Here is a 23,019-nt window from a genome sequence, read left to right as displayed (position 1 = left end):
CTTGTGTCGGATCAGTTCTTGTGTATGAAAGAGACGACCACGCTTGCCACAGTTTTGAGGTCGCATTCCACTCTCGTCGATTGAAATCTGCTTGTATCTGAAAAACGTATAAATAATCTCTAAAAAGAAATAGGGATGTGGTCGTCAGTCAGACCGTAAGGACTGACTTCGCCAGACGCAATATGCAAGGAGACTATGTATATAATAAACTAGCAAACTCGGCGAACTCCGTTTCGCCACCAGATGGCTTCGTTTTATGTAACATTTCGTTTGGTGATCCCGCTTTTCTGTTGAAATTTTTCCTGAATTCTCTTTGCTATAAACCTCACGGAGCCCGAGACCTTTCCAACGAATGCAAAACCGTGGAAATCGGTTCGTGCGTTCTGGAGTTATAGCGTCAGGAAGGAAAACCCGACTTATTTTTATATAGTAGATTAAATAGGCTGCTTAATATCTACCCGCTCACCGTCCACAATCTAAAAATACGACTAAAGGACTGGTTTATGAGCATACCTTTCGCAGTGTTAGAGATGCTTCTGAGACCTAGTATGTAGTTACACACTTTATTCATTCACTCACTGACTAACTCACTCACATTTGCACCCAAACACTGAGGCACTCAAGCGTGTTGATAACAGTTGAAAAATCAAAAGCAAAAGTAAATAAAATAAAAGATGTAATTAAATTACATATAAATATATTTTAAGGAATGTATAATTAAGTTTGTTATGGAAGAGCTGGGAGCCCTTACACAGGTATTTCTTACTTAAAAGGGTTCCCAAATCTTACACATTGTAATGCATATGTACTTAAAATGAATAAACACATTTTTTATTTATTATTCTAATTTTCACCTCTATATACAATGGCACCTTTTGGTAAGTTGGTCACAAATTTAGCATCTGTTTCATTGATAAATTATTATTATTCGTTAGTATCGATTTCTTCACAAGACGAGCAAATGTCAATTGCATACATAGACATATTTGCTCTCCTCAGTTTGATTCATTTCCACTAAGATCAGGGTAGAGTTAGCGAAAACTATGACCCCTGTATGTCAAAATAAATACGTTTATACATTCCGGGAGTTATACTTAGCGATAAATCTCGAATTTGAATCTTGCCTAGACCAGAGATGTGGTACATTCCCTGAGTGAACACGTGTATATATAAAAAATATAGAAGGTATTAAATCTATAAAGGTTACAAAAATGTATCTATACATTAGGTAAGGTATGTGTAATCGATTTGTTCAGTAGCATATCACAGCTTTAATTTTTTTGTCTACTTTTCAACTCGAAACCGTTACAAGCCCGCCTAGTTTGAAGTACGTGATCTTGAATTAGGCTTTGAATTGAAGACACCTGCGTTTCATTGGTTAATATTAATTGGTTCCCCAGAATTTATTCCTGAGATCGGTTCATTCACGCTGTGAACTGACAATTCCTACGGAGAGTGTAGACTCTGAGATAACTGCTGACATTTTTGAAGTTATACTTCTTTAGGCGCGTTATGAAAAATTTATGAGAGTGAAATTTTACGATGCGCGCGCACTGTGACACAAAATTAACAGAATGAAGTTGCCCACGGAAGATGCTACGGCATTGGACATAATTTAAAAACAACATTCCATAATAATAGAATTTATGTTACACTTAATGTAAGAGAATAAAAATAAATATTTATTTATTTAATTTTTCAAATGTAAACTGAACTTTATTGACTATAATGAGTCCTTTTCCAGTCTTTGATTATTTAATTGTAATTAATTATTTGCATGCAATCAAAAACTATTTTTAAAAATGCCAAAGAAGTATAACTTCTTACGCGCGTACATAAGTACACGCACCCTTTTTTTTTGAAAAGTTGACACGCGTTATTGTAGTTTAGTTACCTTATCACCTCCAACTATCCAATTTAACGTGGGCGCTGGTAGACCTTCGGTTGAGCAGTTAAGCGTCACTCGTGGAGAAGCAGGATCTTCCGAAGCCCTGATCTCTAAGTGGGCGTCACTTGGTACCACTGAAATTTAATAAAAAAGGATTGATTGTACATTCTATATAAATGTATGTTTATAAATAAAAACTAAATCAGTCTAATTGCCTTCGTTTGTCTTTGGTACTTGTTATCATATAAATAAATAAATCAGTGGCGCTACACCTTTTTAGGTCTGGGCCTCAGATTTCTGAATCCGTTTTATTATCATTTTTCTTATAGGCAAGTAAAAGATCAGCCTCCTGCGCCCGATACACGCCGTCGACTTTTTGGGTCTAAGGCAAGCCGGTTTCCTCACGATGTTTTCCTTCACCGTTCGAGCGAATGTTAAATGCGCACATAGGAAGAAAGTCTAGAATAAGGGATGAGAGTCGCACGCTGCTCTTTATACTTGTTATCATATATCTTTGTATATTTCCTGTAGTTTGGATTCCACGCAGTGTTTAAGTCAATAAAACCTTTGTGAATATACTACTGTAGTATGTAAATATGTTACACCTACAGTAGGAGTATATTTACTTATCAAAAGAGATCAAAATAAAAGCATACGCCGGCAGAGATTCTAAGATAATCGTCGTTTTACTGAAATGTAAGTTGACCCAAGTTTTCAATGGTTTGACCGAAAATGTTTAGAAAACAGGTTACATTTACACAGCACATCGGGCTTTAGGGACTGACACTTATGTTAAAGTGCACAGTATAATACATTTGTGAATAGATATTTTGTAGAACGAGTCTGTATTGTCTAAACATTTTGCTTCCTAATATTCCAGGACTCTGAACTCAACAACTGTTTTTAGGTAAAAACTTAATAACCGGATTAAAGTTATGTTTTATTATAAATTTACAATTATTTAACAAAATTTTAAATTTAACCGACGTTTCGCGTGCTTTACAGCGTGCGTGGTCACGGTGACTGAAGACAAAAGGTGTTGGATGTGAAAAAAGTATCACAGCTGTAGAAAAAGTTGCATTATCTGTATTTATTTCCCCGATCGACTATAAGATGGAGGGTTTTGGCAGAAATGGCTCACGGTGTCCTATAGTTTCGCGGATTGTTTATCTTGAGATTTTAATTTGGATATTATTGGATCCCAGGCTGTTGATAATTTCAATAGAGAAGACGGCCTGAATTAGCAACTTTTTTTACAGCTGTGATACTTTTTTGACATCCAACACCTTTTGTCTTCAGTCACCGGGACCACGCACGCTGTAAAGCACGCGAAACGTCGGTTTAATTTAAAATTATGTTAAATAATTGTAAATTTATAATAATACATAACTTTAATCCGGTTAAAAAGTTTTTTCTTTAAATGTGTAAAGGTTATACATAGTTAAACATAGTATAGTCAATAAAAGACAATACTTTATGTAATTAGTTGTTGTATCTTTACGTAAATGTTTAATACATAAATCATATCTTGCTATTTATTACGCTAATCCGACGTGGTTGATTGCTTAACAATAGTGGTTGATACGGGCAGAGATTTATGCGTTCGTTTCATTTATATTTTTAGGCAAATTCGTCAGTGCTACTGCATATCAGTGATACTACAGCCATAACAATTATTTCGCCGTGAATCGAACATCAAACATGCCTCGCCTGCGCACAGACTATTAGAGGTTACATTATTAAGAAAATAGTAATTTTAAATATTAAATAATTCCTAATTAAGGCTGAAAATGGTAATGAACAAAAAATACTGGTATTATTGTAAAAAGGCGTGGGTTGCTCTATAGACGAAAAATATGGCACAGAGCGCCCCACGCTTTTTCACTATAATACCAGTATTTTTTGTTCATTACCATTTTCAGCCTAAATTAGGAATAATTTGTCACTTTTTAGTTTGATGTGCTTTAAAAGCGTGTGTTCTAGTTTTTTTAAACTATTATTTATTTTTTAGTTTAATTTTTTTCATTTTTTTTCGGATTATTGCATTGTCATCGATCTTTGGCAGGTGCGCAAAATTTGAATAAAATCTGTCCGTTTAAAGTGGGTCAAAATCGAGTCCGAAGGAGTCGGTTACATACATATTACATACATACATACATACATACATGCATACATACATATATACAGGTGAAGCTAATATAAAGCGTTTAAAAAAATACCTAGAGACTTGAGCAGATAGTCCATCTTGCCAATACGGAACATAGGCCTCTCGCCCGAGACTTCGCAGGTATAAATAGAGTCTTCCGACGGTGGCTGATAAGGCTCCAATGTGAGTACGCATCTTCCGGTTTGACCTCTCTCTGAGGTCACCGCACAGTCAATGTTTATAAAGTGATCAGGGGCTCGGAACACCTCGGTCTTCGACGGTCCATGTTTCTGAAAACGGATAGGTTATTTTCAACTAAGATCCAGGACGCAAAGACATATTTGATTTAATTAATGTTATCCGTAATTGTGTCAAACTCAAACTCAAAATATCTTTATTCAAGTGGGTAACCAAGTATACTTTTGAATCGTCTAGTTAAATTAATCGTAAATTTACATTTACTACTAGTTCGCAAGTCAAGGGCGTAGAGCGGGTAAGAAGAACTGGCAAGAAACTTTCCGCCACTCTTTTTAATCGCCAAGTATTGTCATACAAATTGTTTGAACTGGAGAACTGTGTAGTGTGTAATGCTTTTAATTGTTATACACAAGGGAAAACGCTAAAACGGACTTTAGCATGTCTATCGTTTGCTTTTTTGTTCATTGGATATAAAACGTAATTTATTTAAAAAATATGATAATGCCTATTATTAGAATTTAAATACTTAAGTATAACATGGATGAAAGAAAGTATACTACGAAATCTTACGTTACGACTAGCCTGTCCCGGCTTTCTACAGCTGGTTATTTATTTGTAAAAATATTTTGGAAATAAATATGGCGTAATAATCGTGGCATTTTAATTTTAGTTTTTGAACGTCGTTTTCATACGTCTTGTTTATACGTTAAAATAATTCTTCTTTGTAATATTAATATGGAGAATGATCAAATTACTTAAATAATGTAAACGTTTGGTCATTACTGGCTTTTCTTTAATCAAATTTAATGAAGTCATGTCACACCGTTGAACAACTTTCTCCCAATTTTGTGCAAAATTATGTCGCATTTTTATACAGTGGACGCGACGGACAGCGCTCACTAAATGACCAATTTATGAGTTAATTGTAAGCATCCCATCATCTATTTAGACTATCATACCCCCACAATGAACAGGAACCGACAATAAGACGGATGGCCCGTATTAGGCACTTAAAATGTGAATAAATGATGACTCAACCTCTCAGACATAAAGAAAGAATTGAATTAGCAATCTTTTCCCTTTTGAGAAACAATGAATTAATGTCAAAGATCTTTGAAGTTAATAGGTTTTACTTATTCATTTAAGACTTAGTTTTTTTATTTAAAAGTATCCATTTCTTGAAAGTAAATTAATCAATAAAGCTTTTTTTTAAATTTGACGATTATTTAAATGATCCTAATCCTTGGGATTGATTTGCTTCAGTTCAAACAATTTGTATGACTCAAAACTTAGCGATTAAAAAGAGTGGCGGAAAGTTTCATGCCAGTTCTTCTTGCCTGCTCTATGTTCTTGACTTGCGAACTGGTAGTTAATGTAAATTTACAATTTAACTTCTTTTCTGAAGTTCATAAGTGTTTGTTTTCCTATATGAATAAAGTTAGTTTGAGTTTGATTTGATTATATTATATTTTAGTAGATATTTTTGATTTGATATAAATACGTACTGTATATCTGTTTAGATATGTATACGACTGACAATTTAAAAATGTCTGAGTTGATGAATCTGTATCTATAAAGCTGAATAGTTTATTTTTTGTTTAATCGAGCAAATCTTATGAAATTTTTCGGATTGAATTTTTTTTTAAATCATTTGGAACAACGCTTCAATTTGAATACTAAGGAGATGAAACTGGCCACAGCAGCTGTAAGAATAGTAGTGGCCAGCCTTTTTCATTACATTGAACTGGATACCTTCAGTTGATTATACAATAAAGCGCGTCATTGAGCCATAGTTAGCGGCAATTTTTTTGGTATAATGTAGAATTCGATACCTATTTAAATTAAAATCAACTAGAAGATCCTAGTATCTCACGTCAAGGGTAATGCTAGTGTGGCTAGATCACAAATTCTTATAGATAGTGATATAAATGCATATACTTACTTCTGGCCTATATATCATAAACTGTTGGCCATTATGGTACAGTCGTACGGATTGCAAGGTATCGTTGGACAAGGTCTGCCAACCGCAGGTCACCTCCCAGCCGAGATCAGTTTTCCATTCGCCGCTCACGTTCACCTCCGTAGCTTGAGTTGCTAATATTGCAACTGGAAACATAAAAATTGACCTCTCAAATACTTTGTGCAATTGTCTATGAGTTGTATGAAGGTTTCTAAAAGTGATTTTGGCATTTTTTTATTGACATAACCTTTACAACACATTTAATGTGTAAAGAAAAAACTTTTTAACCGGATTAAAGTTAGATGGAGGGTTGTCATTGTTAATTTAATTAATTGTTGGGGAGGTAAACCCTCCATCTTTTAGTCGATACCAACTCCGGGGAAATAAATACAGATACTGCAACTTTCTCTGCAGCTGTGATACTTTTTGACACCCAACACCTTTTGTCTTCAGTCACCGTGACCACGCACGCGAAACGTCGGATGAATTTAAAATTATGTTAAATAATTGTAAATTTATAATAATACATAACTTTAATCCGGTCAAAAAGGTTTTTCTTCTTCACATATGTTTATATTATTGAGAAGAGTAAAAGCGTTTTGAGATTGTTTCACCGTTTAAACATAATTACGGACGACACAGTAACCGCACATTACGACGGCACATTTTGACAAATCTCTGGAACGTAATAATTAAATACCGCTTTTCGCGGAAATATTCTGACGTTGGAGATATATTTACCATACTTTATTTGTTTTTAAACTGTCGCATTAACTTTTATGATTATTTGGTAGAATTACTATCTGAACTATCTATTTCAGGAACGTTAAATTAAGTAAACGAGTATTACTAACATTCTGCACAAAATATTTTCCGTAGAATAAAGATATGTTCGTGGTCTTTTTACATTATAATAGTCCTAATTGTAATTTACGACTATATATTACTTGCCGGGGCAAGCGATATAAACTTAATGTAAGTGCGCCTATTTCACTACGTCTATGCTGATAGAGGTTAAAAATCTGAAGCATGGTGTAACAGTTGCCGCTCCTAACAAGCATTTGTAAAACAAAAACTTGGAGTAATCTCTCTCTTTAATTAGATATTGTCGGAAAGTATGTCAATTCTTTTCGTCCGATCTGAGCCCCTGATTTACGTAATAGATATATTTTTTCACGTTTAGTAAACATTTTTAGAACATTGCATGCAGTATTTGATAAGTGCTTATTAGTTAGCTTTATGAATAAATGATTTTTGAAGTGAAACTTCTTTATCGGGGTTGGAAAAAAATTTAGTGTAACATTTTTTCGTTACGCGTCACATTTTTCGGTTACGCGCCATGTTGCTTTTTGAAGTCAAACTTCTTTATCGGCGTTGGAATGAAAGTTCTTACGCGCCATCTTTTTCTTGTCCCTACCACGGTTGATCCGAAGAGATTCGAAGCCATTAATAACAAAAATATATAATAACGATAACAATGGTAGTAATAATTCTATTACAATTAATGAAATTCTGTAATAAGCTTAGTAGTAATAAGGTAAATTAAATAATTGTATTTGTATTCATGTCTATGATAATAAAAGCCTTTTGTTAAACTTTATTTAACCAATTTCGTTAAGTTGCATATTATAGTAGATCATTTTTCGAAAAATAAGGTCATAAAGAAGTTTCACTTCCTACGTGTGTACACCTAGTACACGCACACATTTTTTTTGTACCTCTTGGTTTGAATTGAATAAATCGATTCGAGATTGAATCACAATCGGTAAGGAAAAAAAATCTTTTTTTCCATTGTATCTCGTTAAAATGTATCATTATAACAATATTGAAAGAGCTTCTCAGATCTATTTAGTTCTTAAATAACAACATATCAATTTTACTTTCGGGCAACCTCAGAAGTTACCCGTCGAAAATAATCACCTCAGTCAGAAGGTTATTGACCTAGCTTTTAGAAACAGCTTGATTAAATTGCTAAACGTGGGAGTGGATTAAATAATTAATTATGCAAATAGCTGCAAATATGAACATCGCATAACAATGTATGGTCACGCGTGGCAGACAGGCGCACCTTGTATCCTGTTAATAGATTTAAGGTTTATTGCTACAAATATCAGCTGGCTTTGTCCGTTCGTTTACCAATTGGTAATCAACAATATACAAATGGAGGAGTTTTACGACATTTGACTTAGCATTTGACTAACGTAAATAGCGATATCTTAATTTATTAATTGTAAGTATTAATTAATTTGTTTTGGAATTGGATTAATACTTTTCGGTCATTTTTTTGTGGAAAAAACTTATTTAAAGGGTTGCTTATAAATATGTTTTCAAATTAACTAGCTAAGATAATGCAATATAGTCAACAAAATAATGACTATAAACAAACTATACAATAATGTAATATATGCCGTATTACTACACATTATATACCATAAATAAAATACATATAAAATTACTGAAATGTTTTTTAAAACCTAACCATAACAATCGAATCTATAGTATATACGATTTCCTTAACCTACGTAGTAATAAAAAAAAAATGAAAGGGTGCGTGTACTTATGTACGCGCGTAAGAAGTTATACTTCTTTGGCATTATTAAAAATAGTTTTTGATTGCATGCAAATAATTAATTACAATTAAATAATCAAAGACAGGAAAAGAGGTTATTATAGTCAATAAAGTTCAGTTTACATTTGAAAAATTAAATAAGTTTTTATTTATTAATATTATATTTATATTTATTATTATTGTCTAATATTAATTTGTATTGATTTAAATATTCAATTTAAATCACTTCTGATTATAATTCAGACGCACATATAAAATTCGCACTTGTATAATGAAAACACGTGTTTTAAATGTAGAAACTCAAAGCATGTGGATAAATATTATAAACTGTGTATTTACAGTGAACAGAGGCGGCGTGCGTGCCAACATGCGCCACTAACTTCATTCTGTTAATTTTTAGTCACGGTGCGCGCGCATTGTAAAATTTCACTATCATAAATTTTTCATAACGCGCCTAAAGAAGTATAACTTCAAAAATAATTAAAAATTAATAACAAGAAAAATATAACAAATTAAAAAAGTTCGTACCTATAAAGCTGGCAAAATTTACTCGCTGTATTGCGATACTTATTCGTTCAGCAAGGAAAGCTCTGGGGTCACTGGTACTATCTATCAGGTGCCATCTTAAATTGGCACCTTGAACCTCACGGCCCAAGAAGAAATAAACAAGATTTAGCAATTCTATGTAGACCCTGTAATGAATGGGTGAAACAATGTTGGAATTGTGAACGAAGTATTCAGAATGTTGCATACGTTAAAGTGCATTGGTATGTAAATGTGTGTGTGGCTTATATGCTACCATTAGGAATGAAGAGCGCCATTGAAGTAGAAGGATTATTCTATTACGCGTCTTAAGCCTATATTGTTGATTTTTACACACTTGGATATAATCACAAATGTTACAATAGTAACCTTTAATAGACATATATTTGTGTGTGTAATTCTCTTAACACTTCACTAGATTGAGTCGGACATGGCTGCTATGAAAGAAGAGTAAGAAGACTAACCACATGACCTAGACTTTGACTAACTTGCGTACGAGAAAAAAAAACCATTACATATTTTCAATACACACTTAGATAATATACTGGAGTTTAATTGTGTTGCGAAACAAATACTTTGTTTATCTAAATTGTAATAAAACTATACTATTATGAAAATTTAAACTGTTGTCAATAGCTTTACTGACTAAATTCAGATAACTTTTATATATACGAACGATTGCGTTTTATAACTTTTTCCAATCGAATTTTCGTTACTAAGGGTGCGTACAGACTATGTAACATATTATATAACTTGTGTTTTATAACACGTCCACATTATGTAACCTTGTTATTCAACATTATAACATTAAACAATACTGTACACATTAGAATAACAATGCAATATAACAATGTTATATAACCATTTTATATAACGAAAGAAAAACAAAAAAACTTAGATGCTGGGTTAACATGTTATTATAACATGTTTTATAACATTCAGTGTCCACATTATCTGAAACATGTTGTATAGCAATGTTGTATAACATGTTATGTTATATAGTCTGTACGCACCGTTACACATCACATGAATATTGAAGAAACCAATTGAAACCCTTCCTTTCGCTCATAATAACATCCCATCGTTTCTCGTTAACTTTTAATATGCTGAATTGATGTCGCGCGCTCCTTAATACATTAATGTACCATATTTAGGGCGTCATGTATTATGAAATTCTTCAATGTAATCTTAAGCGGTTAGCGTTTGATGACGCAGAACGATTAAATTTTATAAGTGGAACAAAGTGTTTGTAGAATTCTTTTCGTGTATTAAACTATAAAATTATTAATTGTTAGCATCGTAAATTGTCAGTTTAAAAGTGAAAGATTAATCTAATGACTGTAGAAGTGAAAATTTTTTCGTCCGTTCGAAGCCCTGATTGAGCTGGTGTCATATTTCACAGACATTTTGATTTGATTTGTCTAGCTTAAACACATTAAATACATTAAAAAATTTACATATTTCATCGTTTTGAGTAGTGCCTGAGCAAAGAAAAATCATTAGACAGAGTTTAATAATTAAATAGTTTGACCAAATGAGATCATTTTAATAATAGTTTGTGATATGTGTAAATGGTTTTTACGAGTCAAAACGTGTCCTTAAGTAAAAAATTATAAATAAAGACATATATTTCTATATGATACGGATTATAAAACGTAATTTTTATCAAATAAATATCGAATAATCTAGACTATAGGTTCGACTGTCACGTACCCGACGAGTGAAACTGTTTTGTGTATTGTTATTGAAGCTTTAATTATAGTTAAATAAATAAATTAATCGTTTATTTGCCCAGAAAGTGGTACATATTACGGTGGTATTAGAACTTACAATCAGCTATTTGATATATGATATGATATGACTAGCAATTATAATTTAAAATAATAAAACTATTTATTTTGTCATATTCTATGTTTTTATCTCAAAACTTTCAATCTAAAAACTCCTTCACATTATAGAATTACCTTTCATTAAAAATGTTATCATTAAGCGAGTTTATAACATGATTTAAAGTTATTAAAAGCTTGCAAATGCCTTTTGATAATATTTTTGACGTGATAACGTCTTTAAAATCGTTTTAGTCGGGTGACATGTTCAGAAACTTGTGTCACACCAAAACCTCACGAGAGCGATCGCAGGTATAACGAGAGAGAGACGGACCGATCTCCCGTCTCATCTCGAGCGCTGCCAGTCATTCCGTGAATGTATGAAGAAAAATGTATATCATAGTCGAATAAGTAAACTTGTAATTTTACACTCGAAATTTATCATCAAAAGTGTGAATAAAACGATAGATGTAATTTAAAATTTGAAAAAATTGTTATCTTCATTAATTCCTTACTTCCCAAAAAATTATATCACCAATAAGACGTTATCACGTAAACATCTCGATCGTAAACCTACTTTACAAACAACCAATATTTTTTTTTTATTTCTATCGTTAAACGTTACATTCCCTTCAGACAGTCTTGACTTAGTAATTGTCTTCAATTGACCATAATTAATCAGACATCTGCAACTATGAGAAAAATTGTATGACCCATGCGAAATATAATACCCACAGTTCTAATCCTCTGTTTTACTCTCTTGCCAACTGACAGTAAACATAAAGACATTTTTGTGTCAATTATTTTTTAATTTAATTATTTAATTTATTAATTAATTAAATAGCAAATGAAAATTTGTTTTTTTCGGGTGCCATCTTGGCAGGAGACCAGAGAGAGGTGGATAATTATTAATTAAATAGTTGTATGAATAATATAATATTATTCACAAATATCTTATAAAAGCCTGGCTCTAATAAAGATAGTAATCATACTGGATGCACGAGTAATTATCGTTTATTTGACGTTTTTCCAACGGCCAATATAGCAATTTATATAAAGGTTGTATTCTGTCTTTCATAGAAATATGATTGTATCTGTGATGGAACCTTATTCTATCTATGTAATTGTTATGTACTTAAATTATTATTCTGTTATTAAATTCTAACGTTCTTCGATTCTTCTTAAAATATTTTGATGTTTCTTGAATAGTTTATTTTGAGAGACGTTTTGTCTCTTACAATAACAGCCACATAACATAACTGAATTTCAATCCATTAAGTCAATCCATCAGAATTCAAAATTAAAATCATTTATGCATTTAGGTAACACAATGTACACTTATGAACGTCAAAAAATACATATATATGAAATGGATCTATTTTTACATTTACATGATTGGCACTGGCTTTGGTAAACTATACCTTCACTAATGCAATTAAAAAAAAACAAAATACTCATAATAAACATCTATACACACTGATACAGAACAATAATGAGTTTTAGCCATAAACAACATTTTTATAAATAATCTTCCATAAAATTTAATATTGTTGTTTCTGAGTTGTCATGACAAAAGTAGAGTTATACCATTGATCGGATGATGCCACAATGCAATCGAAAGAAGTTGCATTTGATTCTAGTTTAAGGTCAATAGTAAATATAAAAAGCTTAAATACCTGTTAAGCTTGTAAGTAGCCTAAATTTGGAACCAACAATTCCAAAGCAACGGCATGCTTAACCATTAGCCCAGGTCTACTTTGTGCAGCGAGAGCACGGAAAGAGACGTCGATAGAAAGTTAAAGATATAAGCAACTCTTATTCAGTAAAATCGACATTATCCGCTATACGTGAAACTCCTTTTACCGACCAGAGAGAGAGAGAAAAAGTCAATAAAGCTATGTAAACATACATTATTATTAATGTTGTTAAAAATTAGACGAAAAAGAAGTCGTATTTTCAAAATAAAATATCTCCAAAAGCTTTTCCCTCATCGAGTTTTTAATCTATGAAATGGTCATAATGGATGCCTTTGATTCAACATTTATGCGGCTAATAAATGGTCTACCAAATCACATATTAGATTGCCTAACGCCAACCAATATAAACAGCAAATTAAAAAACTACTTTTATATGCATATGTCGCGCTCCTAAACAAGATTGTAATGGTTACATCAATATAAACCACAGCGGTTTGCTAATGTAACTTGTTATGATTATATTATATTTTATTGTAAAAAAAAGAAATTAAAAAAAAAAAAATGCATTGAAAAAAAAAAAATTGTATGTATATTAATATCAGAGTTACTTACTATGTCCACTTTATTGTCCATGTAAGCTATATAAAATTAATTAAAATATATATACGACAACAGTTCCACATTATTCTTATACATAATAGATAAAATGAGCGGCAGAGAGTTTCTTTCAAGTTGAAGTTCTACGATTCTGCTTTCTCACGTTGGTGTTTTATAAATGACCTTATATTACTTTATACTCACATTTCTTTACAATAACTGTATATATGGCTCAAGCCGAAAAATGAGTCGATTCCTAAATATGTGTTTGAATGTCGACGCTTGTCGAGACCAATTTGTGTTCCATCGTAACATAATTTTAGATTTTTTTTTAATTAATAAATACACAAAAAAAGTTGGCATCGCATATGTTCATGTATAGAAACTAGAAATTCCATACGAAACAGATAAAATAAAATAAAATAAACGTTCTTGGAACCCTGTACCTGTAATTTTTAAAATCAGGAATCAGGTATATTTTGTTTAAAAAAATATTCTAAAAAGGTTCTATAATTTAGTATGAGTCCTTAATTCCCCTACGCAAGGAGAAGTAATAGCTTTGTATCGAGAGTATATAAACGTTTTCTTATAATCGCAATAAAATATACAGAGTCTTGAACTTGCCTCACAAATTTAGTATTAAAATATACACCTTAGAATACACTACAAAGATATTAAGGTCATATTATATCATAATGCTACCTACGGACATAGCGTAGCGTAGCACTTTGTTACGCATTTTCCTACAAAATTACGTTAAGATTATTAAGTATATCCTATATTATATAATTTATTTTTCAAACATAAAAAATAATTTCACTAAGATTAAGCCAAAAACAAAAACAACTTTAACCGCTCCGAGGCTAAGACCGAGGGTTGTTTTTTTTGTTTCAAACTTAGTAGACCAATTTATAATGTTATGAAAACATCTTCTTATATCAGGGAATGTTTTACTAGTGTCAAAGCTAAACACAGCATTCATGTTTTGTGTTATTCCAAGTTCCGAGAATACAAAGAAATAATAAGACAATCTGATAATCGGTCTATATTCATTAATTTGTAGCACTGAATTGAACTAAACTAAACTAAACTTTAATTGTTATATTGAATTTACAGTTAAATTTCACATATCGTAATATGTTTGTTTTTTTCCCTAATCCACATAAGTCCGATTAAAAAATAAGCTACCCTAATATATCTATAGTTTCCCAAATATCTAATTTCCATTTCTTTTCTCCTATTATACAGGTGTATAAAAGAAGTGCCATAATCTTTTTATTCTTAAAAAATAGACAAGAGATTAACAAGTGTATCAGTGTTTCGATTATGTTTATGAATAATTTTGAGTATGTAAATTCTCCATAGTTACATTTTACAAAACAAAAGAACGACTATGTTTGTTCATACAACGGAAAAGATTGTATGATTAAGGGCCTAATGTTGTGGTTATTTTGTTTAATAAGGTACTAGCTATACCCCGCGGGTCTTCGCGCTAGACATGCGCGCCATACGTAGGTGTATGATCACTTCTTACGGTGTGGAGTTATTTTAAAACAAGATTTTTTTAATACCTCCTAAGATATTAATTAAAATTAGTTGTATTACGAGTAATATTATTAAGAATAAAATATGTTTTACTGTATTCAATATAAAACCAGCTTCATAAATAATTAATCACGTTTAAAAACATTTATTCCCTTAATTTAGGTTTATGTCAGTCAATCATATACATAATACAATGTTTCTATTAGTAAAGCTCCACCACTCAAGCTACTGAGGCAACATATTTGTATGTAATTGCATCTCAGATCTACCGTAGAGATATGAGTTCAATTATATAGTAATAATGTACAGGTAGCTACGACGTAGCAAAATAATTATTGCTACACTTACTCGTAGCACTTTGTAGACAAAACAATATAAAGATGGCTACGGACGTGTCATGCGTAGTAAATGGTTCATTTCTGTTTATATTAAGGGTATCCCGAGTATTTGGTTTGGCTCCTATCAGTTTTAAGCCAGTTGAAGATGGGTGTCGTTTGGAACTTTTGAAGTCCTCGTATTATGTGTATATATTTGTGGGAATTATTAGTAAGTAACCTTTATTTCAGTAAAATTAATTTGTAATTATTAAAAATATATATATTTTATTTATCACATATATTATTTGTATTTACTCTTTTCTTAACCTACAAAGTAACAATAAAAATAATTAAAAAGGAAATTAAAACAAATTTAAAATGTTAAAAAAAGTAAAAGTAAGTTACTATTAAACATTATTTTTTAGTAATAATTTAATGTAGAATATTTGTCTACTATTAACATACCAAATACTTTGCAGATGTTCTACAGATCATATTTTACTTCCACAATCTTGTTTTGTGGGATATTATGGGAGAATTTCATGTCATTTTATTTGTAATAAAAGTGGTTAATTGGGTACCATTATTGATGTTTTTGAACATTGCAGTATTAAGCAGTAAAACTCGTATGAGCGTATTTTTAGAACGCGTTCCGGTAAATATTACAATTTTATAACTTAAGTTACATAATATAACACGGCACACATCGAACTCCCATAATTACAGTTTGTAATTTTGGATGTCTGGAAATAGATTATTGAAATAATGTTTGTATGCATTGCTTTGTTTTTATAACATAAGCCTAGTACGTGTGGCCAATATTTTAAATTTTAAGAGAAATAAATATTTTTTACAATCACAAGTAACATTCTTTTAGGTATTTTTTTAGTGAAATTATAGGCAAACGTGCAGGACATGGAAACTTACGCTATCAGAAGGCTTGCAAATGCATTACGGGCCTTTAGGAATATGCTTCTTTCTTGAAATACCCGTTAATCTTAAGATGAAATGATTAAGAAATACTTCTGTGAGCCATACAAAGCGCTGAGGTGAAATGGGTGGAATTTCGTATTCTGCCTCGACGACTGTTGATAAAACTAATCTGGAGGTATTAATGCAAACAACTCCTCGGAACACTCTCAGTGGTGTATTTACATGTGGTGGTAGAAGACGCAGAGATACCCCATCTTTCTACACAAACGCCAAAGGATCAAGCCGCACAGAAAGTGACTGGTCATCGACAATTGCAATTTCCTGTTTGTTGAATACGGTCAAGTGGAAGGAGCTGGTACTGGGGAGCTCCCACCCATAGGTGAGAATAGTACTCCATGTGAGACCGAGTTGCAAGTGGTAGCCCGGAGTGAAGTACCGTCTCGCCTTGGTGATCACACTAAGCTTCTTGAAGGCGATTTTAACTTTTCCTTCCAAATGACCGACAAATGAAATTGAATTTAATTAGTATTCCGATGATGGCTGAGGCTTTAAAATGAGTGCCTTTAAAGAGTGGAGTAACGACATAGGGTACTGTTTCGTGGAAGTTTCAGAGAGATCGCCTTTTTAGTGATTGGTTGTATTAAAGCGATCTTTTTGCAGTTTGGGCAATGCCGAGTGAGGTAATGTACCGGAAAAGGCACGTTAGTACAAGCGTGCGGCACAATTGCGGGAATGTCCTAAAAGTAACAGGCTGAAAGGTCGCCCTCTCCTTCACGATATGGGAAAACGAGGAAGGATCCCTGTACAGTGGTGTAGGGACAACCAAGGGTGGTTAGCTTTGGCGAGAGACTCGAGTCTCGATAAAGTCGGCGGTAAGAGAGTCGGCGAAGGGAGAAGGGGCCACTTCATTGCCAAATTTGGCAATGCAATGACTTTGTCCTAGCAATCACTCGTTTGACTGGACCTTATATCAAAATTCCGGTTTTAAGTTTACCGGTATTCGTATGGTACTGTACCCATGTATCGAGCTTTTTGTATTGTAGGTGCGCTTAAGACGACTTACGAATAAAGGCCAGCTACGCACACGCAAGCCCTCTGGTATTGAGTGTCCATGGCCAGCGGTATCACATAACATCAGGTGAGCCTTGCCCGATTGGCCCCTGTTCTATTAAAAAAACTGTCTAATAAGCAGAGTGGTGGGTATAATAAAAAAATCACTTATTGTGATGATAAATTTACAATATATGTTTAACGTTTTCAGATAAATAAAACATATAATGCAGTAAAAGAGCGAAGACGATATACATTGATCACTTTGTTTGCTACTTTACGAATGGTGTTGTGCTCGCTTCCGTTTATCTACTCCGCAAACATCGAAGGTAGTTTTGTTTAATAATTTTAAATTTAATTTTTTTTTGTTTTCCCGATTGGCGTGATTTATAGACTCATTTAAAATAAACAACTTTGTATATATATTAGAGAAAATGTAATGCAATACGCTATGGTTAAGAGTGCACGCTTAAGCCAGCCAGTCATAAACTGGAAATATATAATAACAAAACCTTGCCTAAACCTTGTTTCTAAAGTAAAAAATATTTACGAAAAAGATACTGAAATATTTATATTTTGTTATAGTGACAGTGGACTTTTTTCTCGGCGTATTCATTCAGCTTATGTTAACAGTGATAGAGCTTAATGTGTGCTTTGTAAAATTGGAATTACATAAGTATTTGGAAACAATCAAAATTGAACTCGCGGCTATTATTGCTGATATGAAATCAGGTAAGAGATAACGCTGGGTTTATATATATAAAATAGCTAGTTGTGACTTATAGTATGTGTTTTAAAAGACACATTATTTTTTGATGAAAATATATTAAAATAGGTTGATGCTTTATAATATTTTTAAAGTAGGAAACAAATACATGAAAACAGATAATTTATTTATTATATAATATTAAAACTATTCAATTGAGTATTTTAAGTTTTTTTTCTATTTTTAGGTTTGCCTCTATAAGACAATAATAATGGTTCAGCTTCATGTATTCCTTGAAATTTAAGCTTATTACAAAAGATTTACCTACAGTTCTATAATAATCATTAATATTAAAAACCTCTAACTGAGTAAATATTCAAGCCAATCTTGCCGGCAACTTCTCTAATCTCGTCAACACTCCGTAACACCGGGCGATCTCTCTTTCTTTCCTCTGGTGGGCCTGGCTACCTTGTTACCCTATGTGTCCATTTGGCTCATTCAAATTCAAATTCAAAAATCATTTATTCACGTAGGTAACACAATGTACACTTGTGATTCGTCATTAAAGAAATAAATATTAATGCTTCTAATTTTACATTTACCGCCAGTTCTCAAATCAAGGGCGTAGAACGGAAGAGAAGAACTGGCAATAAACTCTCCGCCACTCTTTTTAATCGCCATGTTTTTTACACAACGTTTGTAAGGAGCTGCAACCATTACACCATGTTCCACATGACATTTTAAGTAATTAATAATAATAACATAAATAAAAACAAAGACTTGTCCCCTATCAGCAGGAGGCATGGTGAAATAGGAGCACGCACTTACATTCTCGTGGGAACAACACGCAAACACATAGTTGAAATAATTAACATCACCGCATACACGAATTCAAGTACGACCAGTCACCATAGTCATACAAGCGGTGTGGCCTAATATGTAGCTTAACACGTTCGTTGCATTACGAGATCTATCAGATCTCTTGCAGGACTTTTGTATTGTGCGTTGAACATAATCGTGTTTTTTCACTCCTTGCGGGAGGATGTAACTTGTAAAGTTCTTTAAGGATGAGCAGGACAAATATACATATTTGCTTCCTACTTAAAGCTGAATTCAAGGACTTTAAAAAATAAATTAGAGATGGATTAGGTCCCTAACGCACAGTACTGTAATTGTTTTAATTCCTTGCGTTAGGAGATATGTCGGTACTCGTGAAATCGTACGCCTCGTAGACGCAAGAGATGGAGGATGGGATTTTTAGTGTTGTCCTAGAATCGACATTCGGGAAGCCGCGGGCACGTTTTGGAAATAACACTCGCGTATATACCAGCGTGTTGATTATTTTTGTATGATAAAAAAGTGTAAAAAATCTATTTTATTGGTGAGGTTTCTAACACAAAATCAACGCCGGATTATACTGCTGCATCGTCCAGTAAAATATTTGTTTTGGAAAATGTTCAAATTTGCCCCCCATTGACTAATAATGACAGTGATTCTGATTATGAAATATTTAACGATAAACCTTTTTCGTTGGAGCACACGCAGTTAAACAGCACTGACGCTTCTAAAAAAACTAAACGAATTGTTACCATTTGCGCGTAATGTGGAAGCAGTCAATGTACTTACCACGTTTAAATGAAAAACACTTTGCATAATTAATAAAACTTTTAGAATCGATAACTGAGATATTATTTTATTCCCATCACTACTTACTACACATATTGAACTATCTTCGGGTGCGGTACGAGATACAATCGATACCTAATTTTTTTTGGTATTTGTAGTTTATTCAAATGTCGTAACTGCGTGCGAACCTACCAAAATATAAAGCAATTAGCTATCTTTCACCCACAAAAAATTCAAAATATATGTCATTGTGTTTTTGGAAGATATAAATTATTTTCAAAAGTGTATTTTTAGGAGACTGATTAGGTCTCAAACGCACCAGAGGATAGGCTTGTTACGAGATATTTTAGGTCTCCAACGCACCAGCTGAAAGTTCTTTAAAAATGATGGCGCAGTGAACGTGTTAATTGTTACTTAATGACTGAGTGAAAGTAATGTGTTAATATATAGGTATATACTATAATAAACAACTTGTGTGACTTCACTTACTATCAGAAGCAACAAACTTTTATTATAACATAGACACATGTCAATTAGTAGAACGAAACAGGAGGATAGTTTGTATATAGTTTCATTTTAATATTTACAACAATATAGACTTATTTATAGTATATCTTTTTGTATAAATCAAAAGTTGAAAGATTGCAAATACCAACTTACCATCCAACAATAGGTGTATATAATTCAAAAGAACAAAAAATTGTTTTGTTTGTAACTAAACTCAAACGTATATAGGTAAATAAGTACACTTATGAATATATATAAACATCAAGTGAAAGCTAATGCTTCTTACCTATTTACAGATAAGAAGACCAAACCACAAATGTCTGATATTTTGATATCTCTTCGGGCGCTCAGTAAGGCTTTTGTGACATCATGTAACATATGTTTTAAATACAATGATTCCGATAGTTTACTGGCCTTGGCATTATCATCAACGTGTACAATAAATTTAATAAGAACTATATACAACTTCTCACAAGCTTGTACATCAGCTGGTATGTATTGGACTTATGTGGGGAATGGTATGGTGAACTACTTAATCGTAGCTACATTAGTCACGGTAATTCTATGAACCATTTAGGGATTGATTTGACCACACTCTTTTGTAAATAGTCCTACGCAGAAGTTGTAGTAACGAATTCACAAGTGCAGAATCTCTTCCTAGCTTTTATAGCCTGATGGGATGTTTTGTCTGTTGGAATTTTACGTTAGAATCACTTTCCATTTTAGCCTTATGTTTTTTTAAACTATTGCATAGATTTTATTTCGGGCTTTGAGCGCGGCGACCGAATCAAGAAATTCCGTAACGAAAAAAACCTAACACACAATGACGTTATATAGGTGCGGAAATACTCGTTAGAGTGGGACAGAACGCATACTGCGCATTCCCATCTCTGACGAGGTGACGTAGCGTGAGCGCGGCCGTTGCAGCCGGTACGGGTTAGAGTGAGACAGACTATATAGGCGTTTTAGTCTGAGTCTGGTAGAGTGGTAGATTGAATTAATATCAAAGAAAAACAAATACTGCACAAATAAAAAATAAATAAATAATCATAACTACATAAGTTGATAAAAAATGCTATGCAATAGCTTTACCGCGGCAGTCCCCGAGTAATACACGTGTTTTTCTGTTTTTTACAGATGTTGACCATAAGACGTTTCAAATATTTGTGGAATTTTGTTCTTTGGTGTTGCATTTATTTAGAATAATTTTATACGTGGATTCATCTTCGGAAATAAGCAAGGAAGTAAGTATTATTTATATTAATCTATTTTTTAATATAGTTTATTATCTAGATTAAAAATAGTTTTATCCTTGGATTGACCAGTATTTTTATTTAATATATATAATATATATGTCTACCGCCGTATATAAGTAAAGTTAATAAATACTAAAATTTAATTTGATATAATTTGTGTGAGTACTCTAAGTTATGTAAGAAGATTCTGATATTCGAAATTAATTCCATTCATTCGGAGTCGTAAATCATTTATATTGGCGTAAGTAATGATTTGGTACATTCTCAAGACATTGTGATAAATTGCCACGATAGCAAAATATGCGTTACAACGCATTGACCGCCGGAAATTGAATTGAATATAACAATGGCATTTGTATATTGGTAAATTAAAAATTACATAATGCAATTAGCAGAATAAAACAAAAAAACAAGCAAACAAATTTATTCAACTGATCATCACAAACCTTACGTTTAAATAAAAGTTGTACGAATTATAATCCGCACATAAATATCAAATAACAAATCCTAAATATGGCGTTCTCAACCGTCTAAAGTCTCCTTCAGACAAATCCATTTATATTTCGTATTTTATCCAGTCCCAGTTACGGTCAAACGTATGTACTTAGTAAGTAAGTCGTACAATTTAAATTTTTAATCGACAGGTGGACGAAATAAGATATCAAATAGCACAATTATCTCAATTAGTCACGTCTGTTGGAAAGATAATGCCTCTGGAAGCTGAAATGTTTCAGTTGGTCGTGTTAATCAATAATCCTGTGCTGATGCCAATGGGTTTATTCACAGTGTCTCGAGGTCTGATTGGTCCGGTAATAAACTTGTATATTACGTTTTATCATAAGAAGTTTTATTATAAAACAGGAACAAATTGTTAAGACGCACATTTGAAGATTAGTGACGCTCGTGGACATACTGGCAATGTGTCGTACTAGTGAACGGACCCTGGTCGGAATTCGTGTATTCAACCATGATTCACCTTGATGTGTGTGTGTTTGTTCTATTAACGTGTGTTAAATTCAAGGTACTAAAGAAAGATTGGTTGTCATGGTAACAAGCACGGTACTTGTTTATACTTGTTATTGTTTTCTCTTAAATTATTGGAACGAATTCCTTATCGCGCGTTGTGAAAGGGGGCTAGACGGAATAAATTCTTACGAAAAGTTGTCACTTGTAATACACCGGTTCTCGTCCGATCACCGAAGTTAAACAACGTCGGGCGAGGTCTGTACTTGGATGGGTGACCACCTGAGAACACCTCGTGATGTTGGCTTTTTTTTTCGTCGTAAGATTGGTGTCGAGAAAATCTATCATACTGTTATGATACCAATTAACATATAAATTAATCGAAAGGAACTTCGTTCCATTCGGGGGTCCCTTGACACCTCTAAAGTTTTATTTGTTGAATAGCACTACTGGATAATATGTGTTTTAAACGATCAAACAATAAAATATTCTTTTATTACAGATACTATCCACAGTTGTCACCTACGGTATTGTCTCGGTCCAGATAGGTTAAATTTACCCTATCTACATTTACCTACCTACCCAAATATATTACAACACTATAAGGAATTCTAGCGAGTACTGCACAATTGTAATATCTGAAGTGAAGATCCCTTTGTGACTTGGTGGTCATAGGACTCCAAAATAAAAGT

At 32.6% G+C, this 23,019-nt stretch overlaps 1 protein-coding gene and 1 long non-coding RNA gene across 2 annotated transcripts in view; one reads left to right on the top strand and one right to left on the bottom strand.

Annotated features, from left to right (window-relative positions):
• The window catches only part of LOC125060467, a 42,288-nt gene that overhangs the window by 925 nt on the left and 18,344 nt on the right, over positions 1–23,019 (bottom strand). The window contains exons 2-5 of the mRNA XM_047665373.1: positions 6,175–6,338; positions 4,108–4,324; positions 1,895–2,022; positions 2–97 (exon numbers count right to left, since the gene is read on the bottom strand). Of these exons, the coding sequence (XP_047521329.1) occupies positions 2–97; positions 1,895–2,022; positions 4,108–4,324; positions 6,175–6,338 (605 nt within the window). The remainder of the gene's footprint in view (position 1; positions 98–1,894; positions 2,023–4,107; positions 4,325–6,174; positions 6,339–23,019) is intronic.
• LOC125060468 lies at positions 17,859–22,162 on the top strand. The gene is made up of 4 exons (XR_007118863.1): positions 17,859–18,001; positions 20,405–20,599; positions 21,246–21,352; positions 22,009–22,162. It is a non-coding gene; the product is annotated as an uncharacterized LOC125060468 (long non-coding RNA).

The sequence above is a fragment of the Pieris napi genome, chromosome 21 (assembly GCF_905475465.1).
Source record: "Pieris napi chromosome 21, ilPieNapi1.2, whole genome shotgun sequence".
Classification (NCBI taxonomy): Eukaryota; Metazoa; Arthropoda; class Insecta; order Lepidoptera; family Pieridae; genus Pieris; species Pieris napi.
Note: the sequence above shows the minus strand (reverse complement) of the source record. Positions and strands in the feature narration are given on the sequence as shown.